Source organism: Anabrus simplex, chromosome 7 (genome assembly GCF_040414725.1).
Source record: "Anabrus simplex isolate iqAnaSimp1 chromosome 7, ASM4041472v1, whole genome shotgun sequence".
Taxonomy (NCBI): Eukaryota; Metazoa; Arthropoda; class Insecta; order Orthoptera; family Tettigoniidae; genus Anabrus; species Anabrus simplex.
This window is the reverse complement of record NC_090271.1, coordinates 57,651,273-57,671,235: the sequence shown is the minus strand read 5'-3', so window position 1 is coordinate 57,671,235 and position 19,963 is coordinate 57,651,273. Positions and strand designations below refer to the sequence as shown.

Below are 19,963 nucleotides of genomic sequence, written 5' to 3'. Positions count from 1 at the left end.
GGTCTCTTGGAGTTTCACTTCATCACATAACCAACGACACAATCTGTCAGAAGATGGGAGTTGTTCCCCTTCAAGGGAAAAGTGCGAGAAGGGTATCTAAGAATGTACAGCCATATCCCGAGAGTGGAAAATTGTACCGTCGCTGGTGATGTATATAACTTCACTGTCGATGGTAAGCACCTATGCTGAAGTTCGAGACGACGATGGCAAGACACCCTAGCTGCAAACATGAAGATTGCTCAGATGACATCGAACAATGCATCTGATCACATAAAATGGGAAAATGCTAGGTTGAGGAAAAAGAATTTATAATTCTAAACAGCTTTATGCAAAGACAAGAGAATTCATGACATTATCCCACAGTGGTTAACTGGAGAATTGCCAATTATTCTTCTGGTACCGTCTCTTACAGAAAGTAGGCAATCATCATGGAGTACTTGTATGTATTTCATGTTTCCCACATCACGGTTATCATGTTTTGGATGTCTAACCACTGTCAGAAGTACTGTGCCCAAGATAACCTTTTCCACATTTCCCTTCCATCTTGCCTTCTATGATGAGAAGAATCAGGCTGTATTTGTCATTTCAGATGATGTGACTGAAACAGGACACTTTCCTCCAGCATGGTAGACTTAAAACCGCATGATTTCCCAGCAAAACAGAGTACCTTCTCGTTGGTCAATTCATCGGATCTTTAACATTCTGCAATACATTTCAAAGGCCTTCACTCATTTCATTGACGATGCTTTTATTGCCCATCCTTAAATATTGTACAGCAACACTGATATTAAATCGCTGGTAAGACCCCAATTACAATATGTTTCCAACGTAAGGGATCCTCAACAGAATTACTTGATTCAAGAACTGGAAAAGATAAAAAGGAAAGTTAAAGTAGCACGATTTATTCTGGGTGATTTTCAACAAAAGAGTATTACGAAAATGTTGCTAATTTCGGGCCGGGAAGATTTGCGAATAAGGTGACGAGCTGCTTGAATACGAGGTATGCTCCAAGCTATCAGTGCAGAGATAGATTGTAATGACTTTAGTAGATGATTAAGCTTGAATGGAGATTTTACAAGTAGAAAAAGGTGACAATATGAAGTAAAATTGGAACAATTTACTAAGTGAGATGTTTGATAAATTTTTAACTCCTCTGAAATCATTTAAGAAAATGATATGTAAACAACCAATAGGAATCTGCCACTTGGGCGAAAGCATTAAATGCAGATCAGTGCTGACTGATGGTAATACACAGAACACTTCATCACGCGCTAAGGAGCTTGGAATCAGAAGTCACAATTGCATATAAGATGCCAATAAAAAATGAACTGAAAGCAATTGATATGCAATGACAGTATTACTTTATGGTAAATCACCTCAATAACGGAAACATCGATCAATATTAAGAATAACATACAGGAGTGCACACTTCTATGTCTACCTGTCACTCGTTTACTTTTAATCACAACTGTCATTGAGTGGGGGTTATTTTTCTGAGAGGAAATCATACATCTGTCATCATACATGGACACACGACCTCAATTAGTGAAGGGACAAATAAAGAAACAGCAAGCGGACTCACAAGTCAGCCGAAATGTAGTAGAGGTCTGGAGGCAAGGTTCTGTATGTATGAGTCGAGTATTGTCAACACAGAATGTACTTGTGAGAAACGTACAGGTTTTACTGTATTTTGTAAAAGTTTAATTTTTTGTATAACCAGCTTGAATTACACGGAACCTTGATCTCCAGTAGAGTAGAGTCTCACAAATTCGACCTAATGTGGACTGACAGGATGCTGAGTTATGAAAATATTAAGTTTTAAGTCCACTGCAGTTTTATTTACACTTTCCCCTTTATCCTCTTTCTTTAATGCATTCAGTTTCATTCCCTTAGTCACACTGTTCTGTTTCTTCTTATTCTCACTCTACATTTTATCTGGTAAAACAATACAGCACTCACTTAACTTTATAACTTTTCTCCACTTGAAATAGCAAGTTCAAACCACAGAAAGTTTAACTGAAAAAAATGTGTGCAGCTACTGCATGCCATTCAATCTATACAATTAATTTTGCAGTGGAAAGTCTGTCTTATTATGATCAGCAAAAAAAGAAAGGAATACAGTGAGTGATGAGTAATTGACGCAAGCTCTCCCATCTTCAAAAGCTGCAACAAGAGGGTAGGTAGCAATTTTTCTGTACAATACACTTGCCATCGGGAATGCTGTTATGTATTACAGTATGTTTCAAAAACAACTAACCCTAGTCATACAGCTTGAACAATGTAAGTACAGAAAGAAAATAAGACTAATAATAAATAATAATAAAAATCATATGGCCTCAGCTACCGTGTGCAGACATTTCAATTTGACGCCATCTGGCTGTCTGCTCGTCAATTTCGACGTTCCGTTTTACTCTAGGCCCACTAGATGGCAGACCGAGTAAACCGAAACTCCCTTGGGCGTCTATGGCTGAGATTTAATGAATTTTGTTCGGTAAACACCAAATGTGTCCCCAGAGATCTTTTACATGCCATCATCGTATGACATGGAGTGTCTAATGGACTCTTTACCGCCCTTCAAAAATCCGACTACCTCTGCCGGGTTTGAACCCGCTATCTTGGGATCCGGAGGTCGACACTCTACCAACTGATCCACAGAGGCAGCTAAAATAAGACTAATTCCATGATTTACCTGCTATGAAAGAACAAAAAAACAGTTTTAAGAAATGTTGAGTTTCCAGGACTCTCTTGCATTTATCTCCAGATGATAAGGCCTTCCGCACACGGAGCTTCATGCAAGCAGTAAGCTGGTGACACCTTGTAGCTCAGATGACACTTCTTTTGTTAGGCAAGGAGGACCCATCAACTGAGCTTCATGCAGGTGGTTCGGAGGGAACGAGATGGTGAGGTGGAGGATGTGCGTCACAAGCTGCACGTAGTGCAAGCTACGAGCTTGAAGTGATGAATCCTCTCTGCTTGATTGTTGTGTTCTTGGTCAAGCATTACGTCAGCCACATGGAAGCCTGGTTTGTTGAGGAAGTTGAGAAAAGAAACACTCAAGAACTTGAAACCCGCTACAAATAACTTATGATGTACATTAACTTCTAAGTAGGGGTTCATCCAGTATTTTCTTGATTTCCTTCATCTCTGCCATAGTGCAGTGTAATAATAGTAGAAAACCATATCTTCTTCATCGCTCGATGGACAGGATATAAACAAGAATCTGGAAAAAACACTCAAGTAGGTACGCAAATTACAACACGGGAATACACGAATCATCCCACCTCTTCCCAGGTTGAGTCGCTCCGTTCGCAGATGCACACTGTAAAAGCAGCATGCCTGTAGCCTACCTTCAGGCAGCTAGCATTCTGCTCCTGTGTTGTCCAACTTGCATCAAGCTCAGTGTGTCGAAGGCCTAACTTCTCATTTGATATTACTGTTTGGCACGTTTCAGCTGCCAGTCAATTGCTGCCTGTTTTAGCTCTGGGCTCAACGTTCACATATTTGTATTCTTAACAACAACCAGGTGAAATGCATAGCTAAATTGCTAAAAGTCACTACACTAACAGCATTTTTATTTACAATATTTAAAATAATTTCAGTACTTCACCTTGAAATTGGAAAGGACTGCCCCCACATTGCATGAACCATCTGGGATGCACAACTGCCGCATGCTCATCAGCTGCACCTGGCAGCTGGAGTCATACAAGAAGCCCAAACCAGTAGCTCCCTACAGCAGAAAAGTGCAGTAATATTCAGATGTAATAATAATAATAATAATAATAATAATAATAATAATAATAATAATAATAATAATAATAATAATAATAATAATAATAACAACAACAATAACACACCTAGTCCGGTTTCTCCCGATCATCGGATTCTGGGGGATCGGGAGCATCATGCAGAGAAGAGTCGGAGCTTCTCAAAATCTCTTCGTCCCAAGAAAGACCTTCTTAGGTACAATTAATGTCAACACCCTACTGAAAACAGGCAAGCTTAAACAGCTAATGGACACCCTGGATAAGTTCGATATTCAAATCATAGCACTCCAGGAAACGCGCTACCAGGATGAAAACCATTTTGACTCTGAAGAGTACAGGATATTTAAGGGTAAACCTGCCATAAGAATCCACGGGAACTTAACACAACTTGGAACAGCTTTTGCGGTACGAAAAACTATCATCAGTTCTGTACTTGACTTTACATCCCCATCTGAAAGAATCTCAGTACTTACTGTGAAATCTGGCAATAAAGCTTACTCCTTGATCAATGCCCATGCTCCCACAAACACTGACAATAAGAAAAACCCAGAGAAAGTGGAAGCCTTCTGGGAACTCTTAGAAGAAACCACTAGCAAGATTCCAAAGCATCACGTGAAAATCTTAGTAGGTGATTTTAACGCACAGGTTGGCAAAGAGAGGAAACACAAATGGATTGTTGGTCATCACTCGGCACATTGGAGAACGAATAAGAACGGAGAACGTCTTATGACTTCTGTAAAACCTTTGTCTTAAAATTAATGTCTACGCATTTTGCGAGACCCCCACATAAGAAGAAAACATGGAAATCACCAAACCCGTTATTGGGCGAATTCCAGATCGATCACGTCACAATCTCCAGAAAGAATATGCGTGAGATCCAAAATGTTAGAGTACGGAAGGGAGTTGTCGACTCGGACCACTACCTAACACAAATCAAAGTGAGATTCCAACCCAACAGATACAGACCTAAACACAAAAAATCTCTAAGAGTTGATCCAGAATGTCTTCGACAGAACGCCACGACCTTTCTACAAGACATACGAGAGCAGGACCCCAAGGACTGGCCAGGCCTTCATAAAACACTTCAAACATCAGCCATGAAATTAGGACAGTCTCCAAGGAAACGCAAACATAGGTGGTGGAACATGACCTGTGATAAAGCCATTGATGAACAGATGAAAGCATGGAATCAGTGGAATGGACATCAAACAACTAAGAGATGGGAGACATTCCTAAAAGTTCAGAAAATCTCCTCAAAAATAATCCGCAGGGAGAAACGAGCCTATGACAAAAATAGACTCATAGAAATCAAACAAGATTTCCTTAGAAATAACTCCAGGAATTTCTACAAGACCTTCCATGAGAATTTATCTAGTTATCAACCACCGTCTTCATGTTTCCGTCGAGCAAATGGAACATTAGAAACGAACAGCAAAGAGAACTGCACCATTCTAGCCGACTACTTCCGAGACCTCCTCAATTGTGATCCTCCAAAGGAAAGACTGAACTCTGAAAAGCCCATGCCCAACCCCGATTCACAGCCACCGACAATACGATCGCTTAAAAATAATAAAGCTCCTGGAGAGGACGGCATCACTGCGGAGATGTGTAAACTTGGAGATGATCTTGTAAGCAAAATTCATGCAATCCTAGTAGAAATATGGGAAATGGAAATGATTCCACAGGATTGGAAGTGTGCATTAATACACCCATTGCACAAGAAAGGTGACAAGGTAGATCTAAACAACTATAGAGGCATATCTCTACTGCCAATCGCATACAAAATTATTTCCAAAGCTCTCTTGAACCGGTTAGAAAAACAGACAGATCACCTGATTGGCGAGTACCAAGCGGGTTTCAGGAAAGGTCGATCATGTGCAGAACAAATATGGAACTTGAAGACGATATTAAGGATTCGCCGAAGTGCCAGCACGATCGTCACCTTTGTGGATTTTAAGAAGGCGTATGACTCTGTGGACAGACAGACAGTATTTGATACTCTAGAAGAACTCAGAGTGGACAAGAAGACCAGAGCACTTATCCAGCAGACCCTCACAAATACAACCTCTAAAGTGAAATTCCTTGGAGAAATCTCTGAGCCTTTTGAAATATGTATGGGCGTTCGTCAAGGTGACAGCATCTCCCCTATTCTGTTTAACTTAGTTCTAGACAAAGTTATTAGAGAGTGGGAAAAGGATATCAAGGGTGTCAACATCGGAAATTTGGGAAGCAAGGTCAATGTGAAATGTTTAGCATTTGCTGATGATCTCGCAATCATTACTAAGACCAAGGATGAAACAAGGTATGCCATACAGAGACTACACAATATAGCATCAAAGGCAGGCCTCCAGATATCCTATGAGAAAACCAAGTACATGGAAAATCTATGTCAAAATAGCAAAAGAACTCCGCTAGAGATGGAAAACGGCACAATTTCACAGGTGCCCTCCTTCAAATACCTTGGAGAAATTATACTACCATCAGGATTAGACAGTAGTGCCAATGTAGAAAGAAACACCAAACTACATAAGGCATACAGACTGACGTGGAATTACTACAACAAAAGAGTCATATCGCGTAATGCAAAATTACGACACTACAAGACAGTTGTATTGCCCGAAGTTTTATATGCCTCAGAAACCATATGTTTAGGTGGTCACTCTAAAATTACAGAAATTGAAAAGCAGGAGCGGAAAATTCTCAGGAAAATTTATGGTCCTACGAGAGAAAATGGAATGTGGATTAAGAGGAGAACAGCGGACCTCTACTCCTTCACCGACAGGTTTACTGATGCCGTACGGAAAAGGCGCCTTAATTTCTACGGCCATATCTACAGAATGAACAGCGACAGACTAACTAAAAGATTATTCAAAGTAATCAACTCAAAGAAGGTCAAAATAAAATGGCTAGAAGAAACTAAGGCGGACCTCCAAGAAATAAATATCACAGACGACATCATGGAAAATCATGGAGCTTTTAGAATAAAAGTAGCCAATCATAAATTTAGGGAGAAACCAAAAAAGACAACTGGTAGGAAGTGGTCGACAGAACACAAGATGCAACACAGTGCATTCATGAAGAGATTTTGGGAGGATAAGAATGCACAAACCATCAAACCAACTAACAAGTTCAAACGCGCTCTATGAATGGGCATAACGAAGAAAGAAAGAAAGAAAGAAGAATAATATCTGACACTTTAACACTGTTGTTCTCTCAGAGGCACTCTACGCAATTGAAACCATTATTAAACATCAACATTAGAGACATTGAGAAAATGGAACGGCAAATACCGAGGAAAATATTCGGACCCAAGTTTGAAGATGGAATTTGGATGCGAAAAAGCTTGGAGGAACTCTATTCACTGAATGAGTGATTCACGACTGACCAAGAAAATCTTTTTCGTTATCAATGGAATATGACAAACCAAAGTGTGCTGGCTAGTAGACACCCAAAAATATCTTGCAGAAGTCAACATTAACCCACTGGAAACCACAAGGACTTCATATAGACAACAGATCAACACCCACAAGTTTCCGCCCAAGAAACCGATGGCAAGAAATTTGAAACTAAAAAATGTGCGGACACAAGAAAGACGACAGGCCCATAGTGAAAGGATGAGGAAGTTTTGGGAAGATAGGGGAACAAGAAGAATAACAAAGCTAAATAATGGTTCTACGTGCTCCCTAGAGTGCCAACGTATGTGTATATATTATATATATATAATAATACTCATTATTGTATAGCCTCAGCTACCATCGTGCAGACATTTTGATTTGTGCCATTTAGGCTGCCTGCACTTGAATTTCAATGGTCCATTTTACTCTACCAGGACTCTGTTGGGTGATCTACGGCTGAGTTTTACTTTAATTTTCCAGGTAAACATGTATGCATCGTATGACATGGAGTGCTGAAGAGAACTTTTTCCACCCTTCAAAACTCTGATCCCCTCTGCCAGGTTTGAATTTCATCCAGGATTGCTATGTATTCAAACAGTATGTTAGTAAACATCTGTGAATGACCTAATTGCCTTCACAATCATCTGTTCATGGTCTCTTCTAAATTATGTCTTGTAATTTATTAGAGATAAAAATCACTCACTCACCCTCCCTCTCTTTCTCTATGGTAAAGCCTATCAGACTTCCAGTTAACCTAACTTCATCTTTCAACACCACATAACTTCACCACCTAAGCTGATACACATGTATTACTTCATTTAATACGAGGGATGTAAATATAGTAGTGGCAACATAGTCCAGACACTCGCAGGAGATCGGGCATGCGCAAATTTAATATAGGAGCGGTCAGGTGGCGCTGTTGTCGATGTGTAGTGTGCATCTGTTGGTAGTGTTGTTGCTGTGTGGTGTTGAAGAAGAGTGTCGATTTCACGGCTCTGAAGCATGTTTTCTAAAGGCGATCAGCGTTTGTGGATTAAAATCAAGATTGCCCATAGCAAATTACAAGTTGAAGATGCTGGAGATCCTAGAAAGAAGAATACTACGGAGAATCTTGGGCCCAACCCAGACTGAAACCAGCTGGAAACTTCGGAACAACAGTGAAGTCTACAAAAATGTGGAGAAAATCTCAGAGACCATAAAAAAGAGGAGACATTTGTACATTATGGACAAAACCAGACTAGCCAAAAAGTTATTTGACTACCTGTGGAACAAGAAGACGACGACGGCATGGATGCATGGATTAAGGAAGTTCGTAAAGATCTAGAGAAGTCCAACATCCGGGAAGTTCAGATGTTAGACAGGAAAATATTTCAGACTGTGATTCAAAATTTGGAAGGGTTTCAAGTCAAAAGAACTGCAAAGACGGGAAGGGACTGGACGTATGAACAGAAGAAACAGCATAGCATCCATACGAAGGAATACTGGAGGAAGAGGAAACTTCAAAGAAAAAATGAAATTGTAACATGATCCTAAGGGATCAATATGCAAAAAAAAAAAAAAAAAAAAAAAAAAAAATATCACTGTGGCTATTACAGCCAGAGCAGCTCTGGTAATGCAGACTATCATGATGATGGGCAGCATCTGCTGTGGATGGGAAAGTGTGTTTTATTGTGGTGGAGGATACTGTTGTCTGTAGTATGTGAGTTTCAGGAATGTTGGGGACAGCACAGACACGCAGTCTCCAAGCCAAGGGATTTTACTGTTATGATAAAAATTCCATGACCCAGATGAGAACCTAACCCGGAGCCCCAAAGCTAAGACACTGGCCATTCAACCATGGAGTTGAATATTATCATGATAACACTTTTATCAGAACAGTCAATGTTTACTTTCGAGGAAGTGGAGCAAGGCCTTCCTGAAATGTTCAGTACTTTTGCAGTAATCTCACTTAACCAAAAATAATGTGGTCTATTATATCAACCACTGCATAAAACTACAAGCATGCTCGCTTGTAAATTACAGCCCATTACTTTGATGAGTTTAAGAACTCTTCAAAATAATACAACATACCTTTGTAGAACTGAAGGGCCCAGGAAGAGAAAATTTCCACTCTCTGCTATTTTCACTCCAGTCTGCAACGCGACGCAGTGTGGGGTGATTAAGCTCATCGCATAGCTGCAAGACAAAATGTTTACTTAAAGAAAAATAAACAATCACAAAATGAAAAATATCTTCAATTAAGTGTAACACTGTACTGAGGTGGCACTGTCTCAGTAAATGCTGAGTCCCCCTGTACTCTATAAAACCTGGATATAAGAGGCTCGAAATAAAAGTATAAAAAAGGTGTCACATGAAGACGTGAGCATGTTGTGCAAATCCCACACCTGCAGTAAATATATCCCCTTTACAGTACATCCAAGATACACTCAACAAGATGGGGATCAAGGAATGAGCAGGAACATGAAAATTAATTGCCACACTCCAGAAACCACTGCAAGGAGATTTGTGTATCAATACACTGTACTGATGGAAGTAAATATTGGAGGACAAATATAACTATGAAGGGATGTACAATTAACAACTGTGTTAAGGTATCGTAAAATGGGTAATTCTAGAATGTTCTTGAAGGAAATAAACCATTCTTCAACATATCTAAAGATTTCCATCCATCTTAGATCTAACCTGGCAAGAGCAGTGTTCCATTCTTTCATTTTACCCACATTAGTAAATGCTTGGACATTTGAAATATCAAAGAGTTCTAAGTCACATATTCATTCCTGGGAATGTTCAGAATAAGAAGTTAAGGAACACTGTATGTTTCTCACTCTATCACAGACTAAAGACTTGCTGAATCGAAGATACCAATTTCAGTAAAGGGAGAACTCCATTGCTCCAAGATGAGTTGAGCAGAGTGAGGGTCTTCTCTAAATGCGCGATAGAAACCAATCCTTCTCCTTCACATTCTTTAAATTTTGCTGAACTACCAGCAGTAAAAAAGCAGCATTACGTCTATTTGACAATTTTTGTTTCAGTTCTATGATGCTTGTTGTTTAAAGGGGCCTAGCATCTCAGGTCATCGACCCGTTTCAGTTCTACACAAGCTGTTGAGGCTTCTAGCATAGATAGCCTACATGCTGACCTTCAGGTTCCAACACAACATTGTTTCAAAACCACTGTTTGAGTGTGTGTAAAATGTAGCCACAATTCAGGTAAGGAATTACCAAAAAAGCAAAGGCCACTTCTTTTCAAAGCCAGAAACAATTTTAGCACATGCACTATTGTAGGTAACAATGAAAATCACCTGGTTTCTCTGTAGCTGAGCAGCTTTGAATATTCAACTTCCACAAAGTCAGTCACCACTGATCTGCATTTAGGGCAGTCACCCAAGTGGCAGATTCCTATCTGTTGTTTTCTAGCCTTTTCTTAAAAGATCGCAAAGAAATTGGAAAATTATTGAACATTTCTCTTGGTAAGTTATTCCAATCCCTAACTCCCCTTCCTATAAATGAATATTTGCCCCAATTTGTCCTCTTGAATTCCATCTTTAGCTTCATATTGTGATCCTTCCTACTTTTAAAGACACCACTCAAACTTATTCGTTTACTGATGTTCTCCCACGCCATTTCTCCACTGACAGCTCGGAACATACCACTTATTACACGTTATGAGTCTCATTATGATAGCCGTATTGGAGTACAGAATGTAAAAGTTTCAAACAAATTTATTTTCTAGACCAGCATTAAAACATTAATAGTAATCTAAACGATGTTCTTGACACAAATAGCCCATTAATTGAACAAATCCCTAAATTACTCACAGTCTTCAACATAAATAATTTCATGAAAATATTTAATTATAAACACGTCAGCAATTTCCATAACGCAAGAGTAGCCACTCCCAAGTCACCGATTCACGCCACACCCCCTCCGCCTACTCCTAATGTCCTCAATGCTCTGCCTACCTCCCCTCTCCTGACTTTCTCCGCCTTCACAGACACACCCCTACAATACACGTAGCAGTAGAATAACAACTGCCAGATCGTCTGAAACAACCAACAAGACTAGTCACCTCTCTGTCAACTCTAGGGGTAAGCGTTGTTAAACTTCCACTCATTAATAGAATGTTCTCTAAGCTTCAAAACTTACATCTATTTTCTTACACATTTCAGTTTTCAACACACGCTACATTGCGAATTCTCCCACATCTAAGGCTTTATTGAACACCCTATTTGTTGAATCTACGCTAGACAGCTCGTGACTACAATCTATTACAAAGATTATTCTAGGAGGAGACACAACACTTCTATACTGATGCTTCAAGCGCCTTTTGACCTTATTACGCAACCACTTGAAGTCAACTACTTTACTCTATTCTACGTACCTGATTCTCAGTCAACAACGCTCGAAAATCTATTTTTCGACAGTTTTAATTTTTTTTTTTTTTTTTTGCTATGGGCTTTACGTCGCACCGACACAGATAGGTCTTATGGCGACGATGGGATTGGAAAGGCCTAGGAGTTGGAAGGAAGCGGCCGTGGCCTTAATTAAGGTACAGCCCCAGCATTTGCCTGGTGTGAAAATGGGAAACCACGGAAAACCATCTTCAGGGCTGCCGACAGTGGGATTCGAACCTACTATCTCCCGGATGCAAGCTCACAGCCGCGCGCCTCTACGCGCACGGCCAACTCGCCCGGTACAGTTTTAATTAATCCACGCTTCATTAATATCAAACAATCTGTACAATCCAAATGTATGTCAGATCATTATGACTGTCTCGTTCTACAAATAACTAACGTGTACTTTCTTAGATGAACATAGTATTCATTCAATGTACATATAATACTATGACAAGTTCATTATTGAATTTTATTTGCATTTAAGTATTGCTTTTTCCACAAACTAGATTTCATGACTGTTTTATCTTGTATTAAAGCATGTATTATACTTTAATGAGAAACCCAGTTCAGGGCCCTGACTTAGCTTTAGATTAAGTATGGCTGAAGATGCTTACAAAGCCTAAGCGAAACATGTCCCATTTTAACATGTATGTAGTATTTGTATCTTAGACTTAGAGATTGTAAAGTATTGGAATGGTGGTTTTTAAATAAATTTGTTTGAAACTTTTACATACCACTTAATCGAGCAGCTCGTCTCCTTTCTCCCAAGTCTTCCCAGCCCAAACTTTGCAACATTTTTGTAACGCTACTCTTTTGTCGGAAATCACCCAGAACAAATCGAGCTGCTTTTCTTTAGTTTTTTTCCAGTTCTTGAATCAAGTAATTCTGGTGTGGGTCCCATATACTGGAACCATACTCTAGTTGGGGTCTTACCAGAGACTTATATGCCCTCTCCTTTACATCCTTACTACAACCCCTAAATACCCTCATAACCATGTGCAGAGATCTGTACACTTTATTAACAATCATATTTATGTGATTACCCCAATGAAGGTCTTTTCTTATATTAACACCTAGGTACTTACAATGATCCCCAAAAGGAACTTTCACCCCATCAACACAGTAATTAAAACTGAGAGGACTTTTCCTATTTGTGAAACTCACAACCTGACTTTTAACCCCGTTTATCATCATACTATTGCCCACAGTCCATCTCACAACACTATCGAGGTCACCCTGCAGCCGCTCACAATCTTGTAACTTGTTTATTACTCTGTACAAAATAACATCTGCAAACAGCCTTATCTCTGATTCCACTTCTTTACACATATCATTGATATATATAAGAAAACATAAAGGTCCAATAATACTGCCTTGAGGAGTTCCCCTTTTAATTATTACAGGGTCAGATAAAGCTTCACCTACTATAATTCCTCTGAGTTCTATTTTCTAGAAATATAGCCACCCATTCAGTCACTCTTTTTTCTAGTCCAATAGCACTCATTTTTGCCAGTAGTCTTCCAAGATCTACCCTATCAAATGCCTTAGATAGGTCAATCGCAATACAGTCCATTTGGCCTCCTGAATCCAGGATATCTGCTATATCTTGCTGAAATCCTACAAGCTGATCTTCAGTGGAATAACCTTTCCTAAACCTAAACTGCCTTCTGTCAAACCAGTTATTAATTTCACAAACACGTCTAATATAATCAGAAAGAATGCTTTCCCAAAGCTTACATGCAATGCATGTCAAACTGACTGGCCTGTAATTTTCAGCTTCATGTCTATCACCCTTTCCTTTATACACAGGGGTTACTATAGCAACTCTCCTTTCATTTGGTATAGCTCCTTCAACCAAGCAATAATCAAATAAGTATTTCAGATATGGTACTATATCCCAACCCATTGCCTTTAGTATATCCCCAGAAATCTTATCAATTCCAGCTGCTTTTCTAGTTTTCAACTTTTGTATCTTACTGTAAATGTCATTGTTATCATAGGTAAATTTTAATACTTCTTTAGTATTACTCACATCCCTCATCTGGACATTATCCTTGTAACCAACAATCTTTACATATTGCTGACTGAATACTTCTGCCTTTTGAAGATCCTCGCATACACACTCCTCTTGTTCATTAATGATTCCTGGAATGTCCTTCTTTGAACCTGTTTCTGCCTTAAAGTACCTGTACATACCCTTCCATTTTTCACTAAAATTTGTATGACCACCAATTATGCTTGCCATCATGTTATCCTTAGCTGACTTCTTTGCTAGATTGAATTTCCTAGTAAGTTCCTTCAATTTCTCCTTACTTCCATAACCATTTCTAACTCTATTTCGTTCCAACCTGCACCTCCTCCTTAGTCTCTTTACTTCTCTGTTATAATATAGTGGATCTGTACCATTCCTTACCACCTTTAAAGGTACAAACCTCTCGAAAATTTTCTTCACCACACTTTCAAAGCAAAGTGGAGCAATCCATGGCAGTTTGCACAGTATTGTTTACAATGTGGGCTGCGCAACCCATGCCCACAATTGGTTTATTGAGGGAATACTTAACAATGGTACATACATTGTTTTTGCCTTGCTGCTCTGTCAAAATGACTATAAGTGTTATCTGCACACAAACCAATAACTTTGGTTCCAAGTTCAAAGTTTTCCAATGTCTCAAGGACGTATGAAGACACATTATCAGCTGTTTTCCTCATACTGGTCTTAAAAATCAAGAACTTTCATGTTTACAATAATAGTACGCCAGAAGTAATGCACAGAAAGTGGAAAGAGTTTAGTAGCCTTGTGGATGGAGGAGTCTCATTTAAGTCATTTCATAATTCTGAAATTGCAAAGAGGCTGATCAAATTCACCAGTATTGTCTCTGATCTTGTTCTTGCACATGAATATTGGGGGTCAAAACAGTTTTTTGCAAAAGTTTTGATGTACAGTTACTCGACCAAAAGGATAGAAATGCAAAACATCCTTTGGCAGTGGCCAATTTCTCCTCCTTTGAACCAAATGTCTTACATTGGAAGAAAGCTGTCAATGATGCAATGGATGCTACAGCATTGTCTATTTTTTTATATATTATTTTTTTAACTATTAACTCTGTCCATTAGCTATCAAAAATACTGCAGAACATTTCATACAGCAAATGTCACGGTCTGATTTTTCCTTATTCATGAAAGGATAAAGGACCTCTATGTCAGCATTAAATACACATCTGCGCTTAAATTATGATATACTGGTGGTAAATCAATTAATGTTACTTAAACTCTCCACTGCATAACACTAGCAAACAACACTGGTGATTTTAACCTATACAGGCTGCTTCGGTGAGAACATGTGAGTTATTGCTGGACTAAACTGATTGCCGTGGAACTCTAAGTATATTGATTATTCAAAATAGAATTGCCACCTGCAACCTTCAATGAGTGATGAAGTACTTTTCTGATTGGCTGATCAGAAATAGCATACTCTTGTGCAGCTCTTGTCTTTAGCCATAATAATATTAAAAAAAAAGAAAGAGCCTATTTTCTTTACAATGTTGATAAGAATGGAAGTTATTATGACCAAAAATATACAACATATTTTATTTTAAACTATTTAAAACTATGTTAACTACCGTATTTACACAAACAATCCCTGCACTCTAATTTCAAGAAGGATAATTTTGAAGAAAATGAAATGAACTAAAATTCCCTCCAACGAAAGAGTAACGTAGGCATGAACAAACATTTCGTATCACTCTTCAAGTTCCATGCGGTCTTTACGCAAATATGAACATGATGGATATAGCTACTCTGCCTGACCACATTTGAGATGATAAAAATGCATTATCACTGCTATAAAATATATTTGCCACAAAAATTGGCAAGTAGGCCTTCTTACGTGACAGGTATTTAACTAATCTGAACTCGCAATAGGCTTGATTCGCTGTAGATCGGAAGATTCTTTGTATCTTGCATCACTAGAATCCTCTTGTAAATTACTTACGTCTAAAGCACTTCTCACACGCGATCCTTTTTACTCGGAGAGTAATACGACCAGTGTTGGATAATTCTTTTCGTGCAATGCAAACACTTGAATCAGACACACCTACAAACTTGTTTGTTAGTTTTGCAATACAGTAAAACCTCGTTAATTCAAAGTTGTAATGATGCAAAAATGTGGCTTTGAATTACGTGATTTCGAATTAACTGCCAACTCGAAATTCAGAAACGCCAATATTCTAAGACCCCTTACTGCATGCAATTAACATTGATTCACAGTTTAAAACTTTCAAATGCCACAGAAAAAGGAACCTATTTCCAAAATGTATCCAACAAGGTGCATTTACAGCATTCAAATAATGCCGTCGTCGTCGTCTTGTTCCACAGGTAGTCAAATAACTTTTTGGCTAGTCTAGTTTTGTTCATTATGTACAAATGTCTCCTCTTTTTTATGGTCTCTGAGATTTTCTCCACATTTTTGTAAACTTCACTGTTGTTCCGAAGTTTCCAGCCGGTTTCAGTCTGGATTGGGCCCAAGATTCTCCGTAGTATTCTTCTTTCTAGGATCTCCAGCATCTCCAACTTGTAATTTGCTATGGGCAATCTTGATTTTAATCCACAAATGCTGATTGCCTTTTGAAAACATGCTTCAGAGCATTTCACTCAAACTTAGAAACAAACTGTAGATGCACAGAAGTGAGTGAAAGTGCGGAGAGCTACCCCTGCACCTTCCCGAAGACGCATTCTATCGTGACGTTCAGAAAAATTGAATTTAAATTACTCTGTAAAAACTATTTTTTTTAAATGTGTAGGCAGTTTTGAATTAAAAGTCTGAACTGTTTTCCATTTGAATATGACATTTGAGGGCAGTTTTCTTCCATCTGCAGTTACAGAAAGCATAACTGTACACCCAACATTGAAAATTACGTGAACCAGGAGTATGTTGCCAACCTTGGCGCAAATAAAACCCACACCGTAATTTCGTGCCTCAATATTTTTAAGAAATATGCGGAGACTATTCGGTAAATACAGTATGAAGTTGATTTGGAAAGTAGGACATTTTAAAGGACAGTTAAGAAAAAAAACAAAACATATCTGCTTCTTTGCAATAATTCACAACCAGCAGGACAGGACTTTAAAAAAAAGGGATTATCCTGTGAAAAGCAGGATGGATGGCTGCCCTATCTAGGATGGGATCTACTGTAGTAATGCTTGCACTCTGGCTTCAATTATCTTCTCCATAATCTTCTTGAAGATAGGAACTATCACCCATTTTTGTCCAATCTTCTGGCACTTGGTTAGCATTCTATACAGCACTAAGAACTCTGTACAACTATTGTATCCATGATGTACAAGAAGCTTTAATCACATAAGCTATAATTTCACCTATTTCGGCTGACTTACCACTTTCACTTTGTAAAGAACTAGTTCAATTCCTGCTTTAGCTTTCCTCCCCGACATACATTTCATCAGATCCTTTAAGGAGCTCGTCAAAGTACTGTTTCATTTGTGTTCCTGATGTCTCTCATACTGCAAACTATATTCTCATCAAATGTCTATTGCTGTGACAGATATTTTACCTTTTTAAATTCCATACAGTATTTTAATATTTCCTCTTTCAATTTAGAGGTGAATTCCTCCCAACATTTCTCTTTTTCTTCCTGTACAATTCTCTCAACTTCCATTTTGCAGTCTTTTCACCATGATGTTCTTTTCTCATTAATACAGCACCTTGTTCCACACATTACATCAGAACTGCTTACAAAGCTTGTCTTGAAATCACTCCATTCTCCTTTTCCTCTTTTCATATCTGTTATTGGTACTTGCCTCTGATCTCCTCCTGGAACTGCTGTATGAAATCAAGATTTTTTGGTTTCCAGTCCTTTGTTCTTGGTCATTTCCTCTTGGTTATACTAATTCCTCTCAGGTCTGCAACAGGAAGTCTATGGACAATATCAAGGTATGTAGATTAACTGGAAGAGTGGGGTGGGATAGAGCAAAGTGAGGTGGATTGGAGAACTATTATATCAGACAAGTCCAAGGAATGATGATACAGGAAAAGGCATCTTGTAAGGGCTTTAAGAATTGTATTTCACTAGTATGTGTTGTTTATAGAAAGGTTCAGTATTTTTTCCATTTGAAGTAATATCCCTATTGGATCCATGACGGCTACACGTTTCACTTTCAGATTCACTCATAAGTAAAATTCATCTACATGATACGGTCCAAAATAAAAACCTCACTTCAATGACTTATGATGAGTAAGTATTGTTAATCCTGAGAAAAATAGACAAAATTACATTAATAACATAACTAAAAACACACATTTCACAGTGAAATTATTAGAACAGAACTTAAAAGAGGTATGAAATAACTTCTTATTCTTCACTCTCATTATCTCTTATTTGGGCTTCAGTGCCATGACCATTCTTTTCCACTTTGTCCCATCTTAGCCTGCATGTCATTTTGTACAATGACTTACTATTTGATACTTTGCATTCCTCTAAATCTGGTGCCTTAGAATTCTTGAGACCAAATAATAACAGTATACTAAAATGTGAAAAGCTTATTTTTTAATTTATTTTTTTACCTTTTGCAAAGCTACAGTGTCCAGCACTTCTTGCACAGCTATGAGGGAGAGCCTGCAACACACACAGTGCAGTGCACATCATAACTACAGCGTGTTTCTTTTAAAATAAAGCTGTTGTAACCACAAAGACGCACACATGCGATGCTATAAATTCCGTACACTATTTTATTTACAAATTTTACACACGCGCGCGCGCGCACACACACTCTCTCTCTCTCTCTCTCTCTCTCTCTCTCTCTCTCTCTCTCTAATCAACTGCCATTTTGACAAAACACTGCTACAAAGAAGAAGAAGGAGAAGAAGAAGAAGAAGAAGACTGCTCTATTAGCATGTCAATCGATTACCAACACAACAGAATCACAACATGGGTTCACACACTCGGCTAACAACTTCCACTACGAGTCTTCCTGACAAAAATAATGAAAATATCAAGCTTGATTATTATTATTATTATTATTATTATTATTATTATTATTATTATTATTATTATTATTATTATCATTATTATGACTTGTGAGTGTGGCTATGCAGTTGTTTACGTCTATCAGTTACGTAGTTGTGTACGGACTTTATTTTGGTATAAATCGTGGTCTTATTATTTGTGTGTTGTATGTGAGGTTATGTTATGACACTCTGCTGTATGTATAATAATAAGAGTTTATTTAATGTAAGAACATTTAATTAATAGTACATAATTTATTATAACCTGTATATATGACGTATAAATCCAATGCAATGTTGTGCAACACATGGTAATAGTCCAGAACAACGCATCTTGTCATTAGAATTGTACAGAACATTCCTTTCATTGAAAATAAGCTATTGGAGAGACCAAAATTACGAGAAAACATGCTGTGTCACATTCTTCTAGAAGCCTGGCCAGGCAATGTATATAATGAGGCAGTCTTGGGAATTGAGTACAGTTGTTTAGCGAGACTTGTAGTGGAAGCCGTTAGCCGAGTATGTGAACCTATGTTGTGTTTTTGTCGGGTTGGAAGTTGGTTGACATGCAAGTGTTGCAGTCTTATTCTTATTCTTCTTCCTCTTCTTCGTAGCAGTGTTTTGATCAAGACAGCAGGATTAGTGCAAGGATCATGTGTGTATAATGTGTATATAATTTGTAAATAAAACAGTGTATACAATTGACACCTCCTGATGGTATCACCACCTTGACAAAGGCAAAATACATTTTGCCGGGTGTTTTGGAGGCTTGCATGTTCAAATGATCTTAAGAGCTATGTCGATGGGAGCATATGCTCCTAGTAGGGCCACCCAAGCTGGACAGGTCTAAGGTGATGATCTAGACTAAGAGTGATACCCTGATCCTCCAGGTTGGAGGTTGGTGCGTGGGGCTAACAACTCCATTAGCACAAATCTACATATTGTTCAGAAACCAAATGGAGATAAACAGACGGTCCCAAACTTACGACTAAAGTGAGCTAAATGGCAACGATACGGATATATTGGAACATGGAATGTGAGAAGTATCTTTCAGGCTGGGGCTAGTAGAAAATTGGAGGAGGAATTACTAAAATATCAGATAGATGTGGCAGCATTACAGGAGATAAGAATGGAAGACAATCGAGGTGGCAAATCTACAGCACTACGTATTCAATAGTAGGGAGGAAGAAAATAGAACAGCAGCAGGGTTTATGGTCAAGAAATCGGTCAGTCATAATATGATTGAATACGAAGCAAAAAGCCCCAGACTATGTCGGTTAAGACTGAAAGGGAGATTTGCCAACATATCACTAATTAGTGTCCATGCCCCAAACGAGGATGCCGAAGAGGAAGAGAAAGAACAGTTCTATGAAAAAATGGAGCAACTATA

General features: G+C 38.4%; 1 protein-coding gene across 1 annotated transcript in view; it reads right to left on the bottom strand.

Annotated features, from left to right (window-relative positions):
* Positions 1-19,963, bottom strand: part of LOC136876897 (endonuclease/exonuclease/phosphatase family domain-containing protein 1) — a 121,314-nt gene that overhangs the window by 17,165 nt on the left and 84,186 nt on the right. Inside the window, exons 7-9 of the mRNA XM_067150651.2 lie at positions 18,133-18,184; positions 9,230-9,334; positions 3,608-3,727 (exon numbers count right to left, since the gene is read on the bottom strand). Of these exons, the coding sequence (XP_067006752.2) occupies positions 3,608-3,727; positions 9,230-9,334; positions 18,133-18,184 (277 nt within the window). The remainder of the gene's footprint in view (positions 1-3,607; positions 3,728-9,229; positions 9,335-18,132; positions 18,185-19,963) is intronic.